Source organism: Ostrea edulis, chromosome 9, assembly GCF_947568905.1.
Source record: "Ostrea edulis chromosome 9, xbOstEdul1.1, whole genome shotgun sequence".
Classification (NCBI taxonomy): Eukaryota; Metazoa; Mollusca; class Bivalvia; order Ostreida; family Ostreidae; genus Ostrea; species Ostrea edulis.
The window spans coordinates 15,301,085-15,314,432 of record NC_079172.1 but is presented as its reverse complement, the minus strand read 5'-3'; the positions used below and the strand labels follow the sequence as shown (position 1 = coordinate 15,314,432).

Here is a 13,348-nt window from a genome sequence, read left to right as displayed (position 1 = left end):
ATACCACCAGCAGATCTTCCCATAGTCAGCAACACACCAACCTGACAGGAACTCTGTAGGCAATAAGGCATTTGAAAAACGGCAAAGCAGGAGGCCCAAACAGTATGCCAGCAAAAGCATTAAAGATGGACCTAGACACCACCGTAGAGATGCTGTTCCCATTGTTTGGAAAGATCTGGAAAAGGGAACAGATACCAAGAGTCTGGAAGGAGGGATCCTTTATAAAGATACCTAAGAAGAGTGACCTAGCAAATGTACCAACTACCGAGGGATTACGCTCCTGTCTATACCAGGGAAAGTGTTCAACAGGATATCCTGAACAGAATCAAAGACCAAGTAGATGCTCACCTAAGGGACCAGCAAGCTGGCTTCCGTAAAGACAGATCCTGTCCAGGTCAGACAGCTACCCTCATCATTGTTGAGCAGTCCTTGGAATAAAATTTGTCACTCTACATCAATTTTATAGATTGTGAGAGGGAGTTCGAAAATCTGGACAGGAAAACTCTCTGGAACCTACTCCGACACTATAAGGTGCCTGGAAAGATAGTTAACACCATCAAAAATTCTAATGAAGGGATGACCCGCAGAGTAGTCCATGGAGGCCAGCTTACAGAGGCCTTCGAGGTGAAAACAGGAGTTTGTCAAGGGTGCTTGCTCTTCCCATTTCTCTTCCTGCTCGCTATTGACTGGATAATGAAGATGTTGACGGTCAACACAACAACAGGAACCCAGTGGGCACGGATACTTTTCAAGCAACTTGACGATCTCGACTTCACAGATGACCTGGCACTATTGTCCCATACCCGACAACAAACACAGGAGAAAATCAACAATGTACCATCCACCACAGTTTAATTAGGCCTAAACATCAACAACGGGAAGACTAAGATTCTCAAGGTTAACACCGTCAGCAGCGAACCAATCAAGCTGGAAGATGAAACACTAGAAGAGAAGTCTTTCACATACTTGGGAAGAGTCATCGACTAGTAGGGCGGAACTGATGCTGATGTGAGAGCTAGAATAGGAAAGACATAAGCAGCATTCCTACAACTGAAGAACATGGAATTCCAAAAAGCTGACTCTGCAGACCATGACCACGCTATTCAACTCAAACGTCAATTCAATTATTATCTACGGGGCTGAAACATGGAGGACAACAGAGGCAACAGTCAAGAAGGTCCAGAACTATATGCATTCTTGTCCTGTCTGATGCTCAAATCCCCATGGCAAAAACCATCAGCAACAAAGACCTTTGGCAGAGAGCCAACCAACTCCCAGCAGAAGACGACGCTGGGGGTGGATTGTTCACACATTCCGTAAACCAGCGTAAGACAAGCGCTGACCTGGAATCCCAAAGGAAAGAGAAACAGAGATCGACCGAGAAACACGTGGCACCGAGACCAAGAAAATGAGATATGTCTGGAGACAGATTAAACAGAAGGCCCAATGATCGAGCCGTCTGGAAATCTCTTGTCGGTAGCCTATGTCCCAGGAAGTGTAGCAGGCATAAGTAAGTAAGCACCTGCTTTAATCATAATTATTATGTTACATTAAAACTAAGTGACTATTTTTAACCCACCTTAGAGTCATAGCCCTGGAATTGCAAAATTCCCAATTTGATACGTACTTAGCTTTTATATACTGTCAGTACCTGTCGCGCTATCTCAGTGGTAGAGCGTTCGCTTCGTAATCGGGAGGTCGTGAGTTCGAGCCCCGCTCGTGCCATAGCCGTGTCAAACCTAAGACGTCAACATAGGTAGTTATTGCTCCTTCGCCATATGCTCGGCATTTCAAAGTGAGAATCACGGAGGTCACGACAGGCGTTAGCACGCTAAAGAACCCTCATTGCTACGGCCCTGAGTGCTACACATAGGTCTAAATTTGTGATTATTCACCTACAGCTGGTGACGTCTCAATATAGTGAAAATTCTCGAAGGGACGTAAAATAAACAAAGAACCAAATATAGTATCAGCAAATTTAAAGAAGTCTTTCAAATAATAACAGCAATTTTAAATCACTATGATCATTTTGGTCTTAAGTTTCCAAAATTCATAATACTCGTTGCATTCCGTTTCATTTAATTAGTATCAATAGCATTTCATACAAAACACTACGAGCCGAGTTTGGACTCACCCTGGATTCAGAACCTCTAACCCAGGGAACATGAAAGTTACAATTTTCGTTCTGCATTTAATTTTTCTAACAGATGTGTAGTTGCAGAGAAGAAGATTTCTGAAAACTTATCAATTTTTGACAGTTTTCCCCCGTCCCTTAAGGCTCTGGTGGTGCAAAATTCCTTAAAGTTACATACTTTCAGAACATATGTTTACCATATCATGATAAAATCATATATGTTTCAGATATGTTAAACATATGATTAATAGATGAATATCCAATCATATGTTAAAAGCATGTTGCAATTTTACCTGTGTACCAAGGACATTATTTACAGTGTATACGAAAATGATATTATAATAAAAACTAAATTTTGGCCAATGAATTTGGTGCTTGCACCATTTTTTCTTATAGTAAAATGAAACACTGTCTATGAAATTAAATGTGCATTCATGATAAGAATTGAAAAGAAGACTTATTGTCGTATTCTAAATCAATTTACATTCAGTATAAACCGAGAATTCTGAATGCTTTTCGTCAACTGTTCTTTGTTTTAATACTATAAGTCCACTCATATCCATTTTTACGTCACGGGCGTTTTAAAAAGCAATACAACTATTTCCGGAAGTGTAATATGTCTAGGAGGGATTGGTGCTAAATATTCAATCGACGAACAAGATATTTTAAGTATGCTTTTACTGTAAAATCATTTAGAACAAATGGATTAACATATTCGGAAAGATGTTTCAATACCTTGCGCAATCGAAAGAATTTATTTTGAGAAAAATAAGTCACTAGCATAACAAGAGGCCCATAGGCCACATCGCTCACCTGAGACACCTTTGCCCATATCTAAAGATTTTCCCTATATATTCGTTTGTAAAACTTTGATCCCTATTGTGGCCCCAGTCTACCCCCGGGGGACATGATTTTTACAAACTTGAATCTGCACTATGTCCGGAAGCTTTCATGTAAAATTCTACTTTCCAAGTCCAGTGGTTGATGAGATCTTTAAAAAGATTTTCCTATATATTTGTTTGTAAAACTTTGATCCACTGCTGTGTTACCAATCTACCCGGGAGTCATGATTTCAACGAAATTGAATCTGCACAATCTCAGGAATCTTCCATGTTAATTTGTTCTTTCCTGACCTAGTAATTCTCGAGAAGAATTTTTTTTAAAGATTTTCCCCTATATACATGTATTCGCATGAAAAACTTTGATCCCCTATTGTGGTCCCGTGCTATCCCCGGGGACCATGATTTTTACAAACTTGAATCTGCACTATGTCAGGAAGCTTTCATGCAAATGTACACTTCTTTGGCTCAATGGTTCTTGAGAAGAAGATTTTTTTCCTATATATTGGTATGTAAAACTTTGATTCCCTATTGTAGCTCCATCCTACTCCCGGGGCCATGAGTTTAATAAACGTGAAAATGCACTATGTCAGTAAGCTTTCATGCAAATTCAGTCTCTGGTGACTTTGCACTTTCTCCATGTCAGACTGCAAATGGATAATTCAATTTAACTAATTCCTTCAAATGTTAATTACATGAAGTCCAAGACTATTCCTCCTTTGGGATTTTTGTTGTTTTCTTCCTGATCAAAAACGTAGTGCCTTCTTCAAACATTTTCACCAAACACATTTAGCATTTGCAACAAACCACACACTGGCCTATAGGTCGTGTTGCTTCTGGAAAAAAAACACCCCAACTCTAATTATTCATTAATATACGACCATCGTCAATGACTGAATGCAAACTGTCCTCTTATGAATAAAATTTAGGACCTCTATTTCAGTTTTAATCTGAGTTAGGAGCTATGATTTAAACAAAAGTGTGCAAATGCTTGCATTATTATTATTGAATTAGCTCCTAGTGGTTCTTAAAGAAGTTCGCACCTTAGGTTTGTAATATTGTCAACATTGAAGGCGAATTAGGAAATTATAAAGAAAAACTGGGATCATAGTGCTTTGTTTTTGAGCTAGTATTTTAAACTTGGCCTTTTTTGACTTAAAATTTACTACAGATTTGTTAAAACTTGATTTGTATGTTGGTGTCCACACAACCTAAGCAACACAAATGAATCATACATAGATACATAAACATGTCTTTTTACACTACGAAAGCCGACTAGGCTCATTTTGAGTAATAAAAATATCTTTACTCGTTATAACAAGTTTATTATCTCGTTATAACGAGTTAGTAATCTATGGAAATGTTATGGGCCTGTTCTTTCCAAACTTTAATCATGACGATTATGAATTATCAAAATCTGCAAAATTTAACTTGCAAACGATTATTTTAATATGATTTTTACATGTATTACGTAACAATTTTATTCGTCGTGAAGATGACAAGAAAATGTATATTTCTAGCTGCAAACAAATGAATAGGTGACGATATATTTTCTTCTATTCAACAAAATTACTTATTTTCCATTGTCATGAATAAATTTAGATTTTATTGTTTTAATATATACCACAATGGTTTGACATGTTCGAGCTAACTCGATATTTGATCAAAAATCAGCCAGCCTAGATGCAGATGATTTTAATGAGAATATCAATATTTTTATTCTACTAATGCAAGCACGTTGAACGAGAGAGCTTCTCCCGTTTTAGCTCACCTGAGCTGATAGCTCAAGTGAGTTTTTCTGATCACGATGTCCGGCGTCCGTTTTCTCCGTCTGTCTGTAAGTCTGTCCGTAAATTTCTTTTTTTTTTTTAACTTCCTCTCCAGAACTGCTAGGCCAATTTCAACCAATCGGAGTAATCCGAAGTTAAAAGTAGTATATAAAGAATGTCCCCACGATTGGCATGCACTGTAACTCGTCAGACATACAATATTTATTTTGTATATCTACCTTGTACTTTGTTGTTTGACCTAATGACCTTGAACAACGGCATGACTAAGATGACTCAGGTGAGCGATGTGGCCCATTAGCCTCGTGTTTGACAGCGTACATTTCCCATTATTTTTTACATTAAAAAACTATCTTTACAATTCAAAGTAAAATATATTGAGTTATACCCCCCCCCCCCTTTCAAAGTAGTATCGGGCGTTAAGGATGTAAGCTTGAACAAGTGAAGGCAGTCGCACCCCGCGGTAAGCCCATATCTTGATCAGGCAATCGGAGTAATCCGTAGTCAAAAGTAGTATATAAAGAACGTCCTCACAAATGGTATGTACTGTAACTCGTCAGACAACATATGACCCTATGAACTGAACCCGTGTAGAGGAGGACGAACACTTGCTACCCCCCCCCCCCCCCCTCCCGGTCCTTTACGATTTAAGATTGTGAAGTTTGAGTAAAAATCGTCGTTTAGTGTGTGTGTGTGTGTGTGTGTGTGTGTGTGTGTGTGTGTGTGTGTGCTTTTCCTTGCACCCCTCTCCAGGATTTTGAAGGTTGGGTTTATTTAGATTTTAAATTTTTATGGATTTTTATTTATCTATTTATTTATCAATTTTGTTTGTAAAGAATTTTAGACAACTGTGAAGTCAAATTCTCATAACTTCTCCCTTACTTTGAAAAACAGGGCTACGAGCCTGTAATGCCATTAATCCACCAATAAATGAAACAATCATTTGAGCATCTTCGCAAGCCAAGTGTCCGATTCGCTTAAGCGAATCGGACACTTGGCTTGCGAAGATGTCATTTGAGGGATTTAACTGAATTCATGACGATATACTTGTACCAGGTAGCAGACAGATATCTTTCTGGCACTGAAAAATATCATTAAATGTACTTCATTTCTTTTATAAATGTAAATATGGACTAACCATGCTAACAGCAGCTTGGATTTATTTCTGTTGTTAAATATCACGAAAAAATATTCAAATATTACCGGTAAGATATATATAAATTTACAAACATCTGGAAAATGATATACTTTGATGATTTATTTGATAAGATATGCATTTTTACAAACACTTACGAAGTTGACGTGCTTTTTTTTTAATCTTGCAAAATTCTAGATAGAGAAAACATTTTGTTTATTTGTTTAAGTACATGTAATTGTATCATTGTTACTGCTTGTTTTCAAACTAATCTTAGATTTCGGGAATAGAAGAAGGTCTTCCGACCCTTCCTTAAGATATATCATTTTAACGACTCAGCTAATTCGTTATACCGAGATAACTAACTCGTTTTAACGAGATACTAACATTATAACGAGATAATCAAGTCGTTATAACAAGATAACTAACTCGTTATTACGAGATAACTAACTTGTTATAACGAGATAACTCGTTAAAACGAGATACTAACTCATTATAACGAGATAACTATTAACCAGTTATGACAAGATAATTAACTCATTATAACGAGATAAGTAACTCGTTATGAGATACTAATTTATTATAACAAGATGCTAACTCATTATAATGAGATACTTAACTTGTTATAACGAGATGTTAATTCATTATAACGAGATACGAATTCATTATAACAAGTTAGATTTTTTTTTTATTACTTTTCAAAAATGAGCTTTCGTACAATACAGACCTAAAAAAAAAAGTAGGCTGGAAATAGACAATGACCTTTTTACACTTACATTGTAATGTTGCACATAAATTACAAAATCTTGTTTTAAAAGTTAAAATGGAACAGCTATAAATCAAATGTTTGAATTATTGACCAAAATACTGAATTTATATACAAAATAAATCGAGACTTTTTTAGGAATAGGTGTTCTGTTTGGAAACATTTATCAATTAAATTATTTGAATTAGTTCCAAGTCTCAACTACTTGAATCATAAAACTGAAATACTGGTACAAGTATAGGGGTATAAAAATTGACGATGTATAGTACAGAAACTGTAAAATCATGCAGATTTAGAATGTTTTGATTAAACAATCCTTCCGCCACAAAATGTAGTCCCTGCCAAACCTCTCCAAAATTTGAATTGACACCTTTCATTCAACTCACTAGGGTTAAGTAATACATGTATAAAATGTCTGAACCAATGGGATTAATATTGAACCAGTATATACTGTGCAGTTGTGCTCAAAAGCTGAGGAGCTTAAACTTCCAAAAGCCTAGGGTGGATTCTTGTCATATTCATTGGACGAGTTGATAAGGGATAATTTGTATTGAAAAAACAATAGAATTTACACATTATTGACATAGAAAAACAGGTTCAACGTCACACTCTTTTACCAAAAGACTTTCAAATTCCAAAATTTACATTTCCCATGTTCTTGTCTTTGATATCTCTATAAATCATAATGATAGCCATTTGCTCATGAATGCATTGCATTTGTAAACAATTGATGCACATATCAATACAGATGAATATAGTTTGTCCATTTTGACGGCTGAGAATTCCAAAAGAAATGAAACCAGAATGTCAATATAAGAAATAAACTTCATTTCTAAAAATAAATGAGGGTATGAACTGCAATGCTTCAAGGTGACCTACTTTTCGTGTTTCATGAAGTACACGTACATGTAGGTCGGCATGTCGGCATGAAGTACATGTACATGTAGGTCAGCATGAAGTACAGGTAAATGTAGGTCGGCATGAAGTACAGGTACATGTAGGTCAGCATGAAGCTTTGCAGTTCATATCCTCATGTATTTTCAAAAATGAAATTTATTTCTTAAATGAAACCTTCAATGTCTCTTGTGTTCATGAAAGATCTCCAATGGACTCCAAAAGTCACCTCCTGCAGAATGGACTTTCTTTTTCACATATATTCCTTTTTAAGCATCGCTTATTTTCACATGGCCATTCTTTCGCCCTGCATAGACAATCACCACTGACTGGAACTACTCTACATTTTCTGTCAATAAGCTTTAACAATTTTTATGATAATCTCATCCATATTAGTGTTTTCATAAGAGAGAGTTGGTACAAAAGCAATGAAATGAATCTGTTGTAATTAGTATTATTGCCATGGTAAACCTGATCCATATTACATATTTCGTCCAGTGATGATAAAGGTACAATACTGAAACTATTACTTATGACCAACAATTAACCAAGTTCTCGCTAAGAAAAGTTTTTGCTATCAACTCCTGATAGTAAGTGCTCTAAAAATCTAACGTGACTACATACTTTTTGGACAATCTTTGACTCCTCAAGAACCTATGATTCCAATTTACCACATTTCTTGGAAGGAACAAGATGTGTTTGTGAAACACTGTACCCCTAGTAGCAACAACAACAACCAAAAAAAATAATAATAAAAACCAGAAAAAACAACAAAAAACAATAAATAAGCCTAGGTCAAGTACTCTGGTATCAAAGGAAATGTCTTGTCACAAGGAATGCACAAATGAAATATGAGAGCCCTATCACTCATCATTTCAAAGTTATAAGCAAGTTTTTGGTTAAAGTTTTCATTTCCTGTCAAACTTGAAGGTCAAGGACACAAGGTCAAAGATCCCAATATCAATGAAAGGTTTTGTTATAATGAATCTTTATACAAAAAATATGAAAGCCTTACTTCAATCAAATAGTTCAGGATATGTTGCCTAGGTTAATTTTTCTTAAAAGTAAGTCAAACTCCAAGGTCAAGGCCACATTGTCAAACACTTAGGTAGCAAAGAAAATCTTGTCACAAGGAATGCACACATTAAATATGAGAGTCCTATCACTCACCATTCAAACATTATGAACAAGGATAAAGTTTTGGACAAACAGACAGGACAAAAATACCCCCTCTCCACCCCGATCCAGAACTATAAAAATCAACATACACTGTACAAAACAGATTTTATTTTGCATTTGATTTCTCTCTCTCTCCCTCTCTCTCACACACAACATACATGCCATTATATTTTTCCAGTGTCTGATTCCTTGCCATCTTCACCACCAAAACTACTTGTCAAAACGTCCTGAGATTTTGTTTCCTTAAAAGGTTCAGAGTTCTTTCCAACACTTTCCTTCTGATCTTCTGTTGACTTTTCTACACTTTCACTCTGATTTTCTGTCGATTTTTCTACACTTTGGCTCTGATTTTCTGCCAACATAGTGCCCTGGTTTTGGTTTGAATCTTCATCTTCCTTTGATCTCTCAGTGTTTCCCTCACAACCGTCTTGGCAGTCAAAGGCCTAATGTGAAAATCGGAGAAATGCATTACACTATCAGACATGGTTTGAGGAAAGAAAAAGAAAACAGCAATTTAATTAGGTCTTCATTTTGTGGCCGGAGCGTTAGGTGACCTAAATAGTAAATTTTGTGATTGTTGATGCTTTGAATTATTGGGCATGCCAGTATAACAACAAAAAATATCAAGACCTTCACAAATAAATAGTGATTGTCTAATAAACTAGTACATGTACTTCTTCTTTTGAAAACTTTGATTACCAATTTTAAAAATGATGCAAACTCACTGAGGTTTACAATCAATCCTATATGATTTATGATATTTTTTTGTAAATATATAATACATCTGTATTGAACTTAGAACATTAAACAATATTTGTTATTCATGCATTTCGTTTCTTGATGACATTGTTAAATAAATCCATGAAACATTGTACTTTTAATTGTATATTTCCCCATCAACATTATTACGTGGACATGATCTGGATATATATGTACATGTACATCACAATGTTATGTCAATTTTCTTCTCCTTTTGTATTGTACATCACCTACGCAGAGCTGGACACCCGACATGCAGTGTCACAGTTCATAACCTCATAGATATTCAAAAAATGAAATTTATTTCTTTAATAAACCTCTGTTGTGATAAAGCATGATGGCGATGCCATGTATGATGAACATATGGATCCTTACCTCATTTCTGTGTCGTCTTTTATTCTTGCTCTCTACGTCAAAGGTATGCATGTGTAATGTTTTTAACCAGTCCCACATACTATTTTGTCAGTTAAAGAAAAAACTAATTCATCTTGGAAAAAACTCAGTCAAAATATATTTCATTTTATCAAAGAATAGACACTTCAATCTAATTAAAATTAGCTGTTTTGAATCCGCTACCGCTTCTCAAACTTTGTGTAGTGACATGACAATAACGGAGCAGATCAAAAGATCTTATTTTAATCAGATTGCAGACACCTCTGCACAAGTCTTTACTAGTATTTAGAAGACTTAACAAGAGGCCCATGGGTCAGATTGCTCACCTGAGTCACTGCACAAGTCTTTACTAGTATTTAGAAGACTCACCTGAGTCACCTTGGTTCATATTTAAAGATTTTCCCTATATATTTGTATGTAAAACTTTGATCCCCTATTGTGTCCCCATCCTACCCCTGGGGACCATGATTTTAACAAACTTGAATCTGTATATGTCAGAAAGCTTTCATGTAAATTTGTATTTTCCTGGTATAGCCATTTTTGAAAAGGTTTTAAATAATTGATTGATTGAATATTGTTTTACATTCCTCTCGAGAATATTTCACTCATTTGGAGACATCACCACTGCCAGTGAAGGGCTGCCAAATGTAGGCCTATGCTCAGCGCTTATGGCAATTGAGCAAGGAGGGATCTTTATCATGCTACACCTGCTGCGACATGGGACATCGGTTTTTGCGGTCTCATCCAAAGGACCGCCCCATTTAGTCACCTCTTATGACAAGCAAGGGGGTACTAAGGACCTATTCTAACCCAGATTCCCATGGGATGTTTTAAAAGATTTTCTATTTCTCCTATATATTTGTATGTAAAAGTTTGATCCCCTATCGTGGCCTCATCCTACCCCTAATCTCTCACCAGAGGGCGCGCTACACAAGCTTCACTTTGGTGTGGAGTGTAGCGTAACACCCTCTGGTGATAGATTGCCTACCCCCGGGGGCCATGATTTTAACAAACTTGAATCTGCACTATCTCAGGAAACTTTCTTGTAAATTTGTACTTTCCTGGCCCAGTGGTTCTTGAAAAGAAGATTTTCAAATATCTAATCTTGCCTATATATTCGCATGTAAATGTATTCCTCATATATTTGTATGTAAAACTTTGATCCCCATTGTGGCCCCATCCTACCCCCAGGGGCCATATTCATTGATATCGGCTATTGTGACATCATCCATATTGCACAGTGCAGAATCGGCATAATCGTTTTAATTAAAAAGTATATGATAAATATATATAACATGCACTACATATTTATACAAAGTGAAAAAGGGGGGGGGGGGCTTTAGCCCTGTCACTTGGTTGTACATGTCTGGCTTATCTGACTTTATATATGAACCAACCCACATTTAGGAACTCAAGTTCAGCTCGAGAAATACTTATAAGCTCTATAAAGCATCATTTTTCAGAGTGGGTGAGCGGGCAGACAGGGATGTCAACTTCTTTTACCCCAAATCCTAAATCGGATGGGGGCTGAGCATTCATCCTTCCTTACATAGGTTCCTAAAATCTGTTCAAGCTTACATTCTTACCATTCAATACGACTATCAATAAAGAGTGTAATACCAGCCATTATATCTTACTGTGAGAATAACTAAATTGTGGCACGTAAAAAGAACAGAAAACTCCTGGTTCTACGTGACTGCATGATTCTTATTTCTTGCAGTTCAAATTGCCTAAAGCAAGTTCTTGAAGATGATCTCTTCTTAAGGTGGCTCACTATACCCAGAAATAGTTTCTCAAACCAGTACGAATTGATTTAATTATAGAATATATGATGATATACATTAAGTAGATATGACAAAAATACAAAAAATATACAAATTTGGATAAAAACATGATTTTCAAAAAAATTATTTCAACACATATGAACAAAAGACTCTGGGGGATTTGAACTTGAGATCTGCGGTTCACCAGCCCAATGCTTTAACCACTGAGCTACGATGATAAACAAACTAATCAATCGATACAAATAATTTCACAAAACATATAAATCGCCATCTTGTGACGTGGTGTTGTACAGAGTATAAGCTTTAGTGTAGTGAGCTACCTTAAGGTCATACATGATGTTTCTCAATAATATGTAATTTTTCCTATTATAATTTTTTATGACATTTCAGGTACAATTCACTGAGATATGTCTTGGTTCTACTAAAAAATATTCTTGGTATATATTACCAGGTTTGTTTTACAGTTGGATATTTTGATAGTTCCTGGTTGTAAAAAGAAAAAAGAATGTAAAGTTAGCCCTTCATACTACAGAAGGTTGTATATATTGACAATACTAAGTTATAGTACAAGTAACAAAGAAAAAGAAAAAAGTCTTTGGATCAATCAAAGATCTGGAACCCTTGCATTACTAGTCAGGTGGTACCACAGAGCTAAGCAGCCACCTGAGTATTAGTTAAATGTATCACTAGCCCCAAGGGCTATGAAATCTAAAATATTTTTTCTGTTCTGCATATCTAAGCTAAAATTCTAATATTCAGCAGCAGCATAAAACAAAATGTGTTCTTAAAACACAAATGTCCCAAGACTTGAAAAGAGCCCATATTGATAAAAAGGACTGAGTGACTCAGGTGACCTATTAGAATTTAAATCTATTTTGTAAGTCATTACAAAACTCTTCGTAAAGAGAAGATGAAAAATATTGTTAGAAAAAATGTCAGAGACGTCACATATGACCTTAAAATTTAATTTTCTGCAAATTCAATTCACACTTATACCTGACACACACCACAAGTGTGATACCCACAGGAAGATAGCTGATGAAAATGTGACTTTGACGTTCCATTAAATTATCAGTTTTACCCACACACATACATGGCGATAATGAAATAATACATGCATTGGTGATACAATGTAGGTATTGTAAAAAATGGGGATAAAAGGTGAGAAGTTCAAGAAATTATCCCCAAAGATTTGGAGTAAATAAATATTTCATTAAATACAGAAAGAGTTGGACAACAGGTTCTCCATCTTCCTACGTCAATGGTTTGCGATTCACCACATTTCTCACAACCCTTGACAGATTATGCTGAAATTTTCAGGCTGCATACATGTATCTAAACTCTGAATGGCTTCATAAGCGATTGCATGATCCAATGAAGTTCCTCATCTTAATCCATGGATAACAGATATTCAAACAATGGAATCACAACTGTTGATAAGGCCAGTTTTTTAATTTATTGGTTTACGGATTTTTGTTTTTAAGAATTAGGGTCAGTCGGGAGAAAAAAATAAAATAAAATAAACGTTTTTAATATCTATCATAGTTTTATTTTCAATAAATCATTAACATCATTTTGTGAGTACAAATAAACAAAACATTTATTAAATCACTGTTAAATATTACATTTTTTAATATTAGATCTAAAAAATCTTTAGAGTGACTATAGTATGCTATGA

At 35.6% G+C, this 13,348-nt stretch overlaps 2 protein-coding genes across 4 annotated transcripts in view; one reads left to right on the top strand and one right to left on the bottom strand.

The window, feature by feature from the left end:
• Window positions 1-252: 252 nt before the first annotated feature.
• Window positions 253-855, top strand: LOC125660227 (uncharacterized). Its single transcript, XM_056150648.1, has 2 exons — window positions 253-394; window positions 467-855. Exons 1-2 carry the CDS (start codon window positions 253-255, stop codon window positions 853-855), a joined length of 531 nt encoding a protein of 176 aa, XP_056006623.1.
• Window positions 856-8,825: 7,970 nt separating this feature from the next.
• The window catches only part of LOC125658870 (pseudouridylate synthase 1 homolog), a 35,283-nt gene continuing 30,760 nt past the window's right edge, over window positions 8,826-13,348 (bottom strand). For all 3 annotated transcript variants that reach the window (XM_048890306.2, XM_048890307.2, XM_056148637.1), the window contains exons 16-17: window positions 9,869-9,947; window positions 8,826-9,177 (exon numbers count right to left, since the gene is read on the bottom strand). In XM_048890306.2, the coding sequence (XP_048746263.2) occupies window positions 8,899-9,177; window positions 9,869-9,947 (358 nt within the window). In that variant the 3' untranslated portion in view covers window positions 8,826-8,898. The remainder of the gene's footprint in view (window positions 9,178-9,868; window positions 9,948-13,348) is intronic.

Coding starts and splice junctions, on each gene's coding strand:
- LOC125660227 (XM_056150648.1), top strand. CDS start 253: ATGTACCAACTACCGAGGGATTACGCTCCTGTCTATACCAGGGAAAGT. Junction 395..466: donor TAAAGACAGATCCTGTCCAG/GTCAGACAGCTA, acceptor TCAATTTTATAG/ATTGTGAGAGGGAGTTCGAA.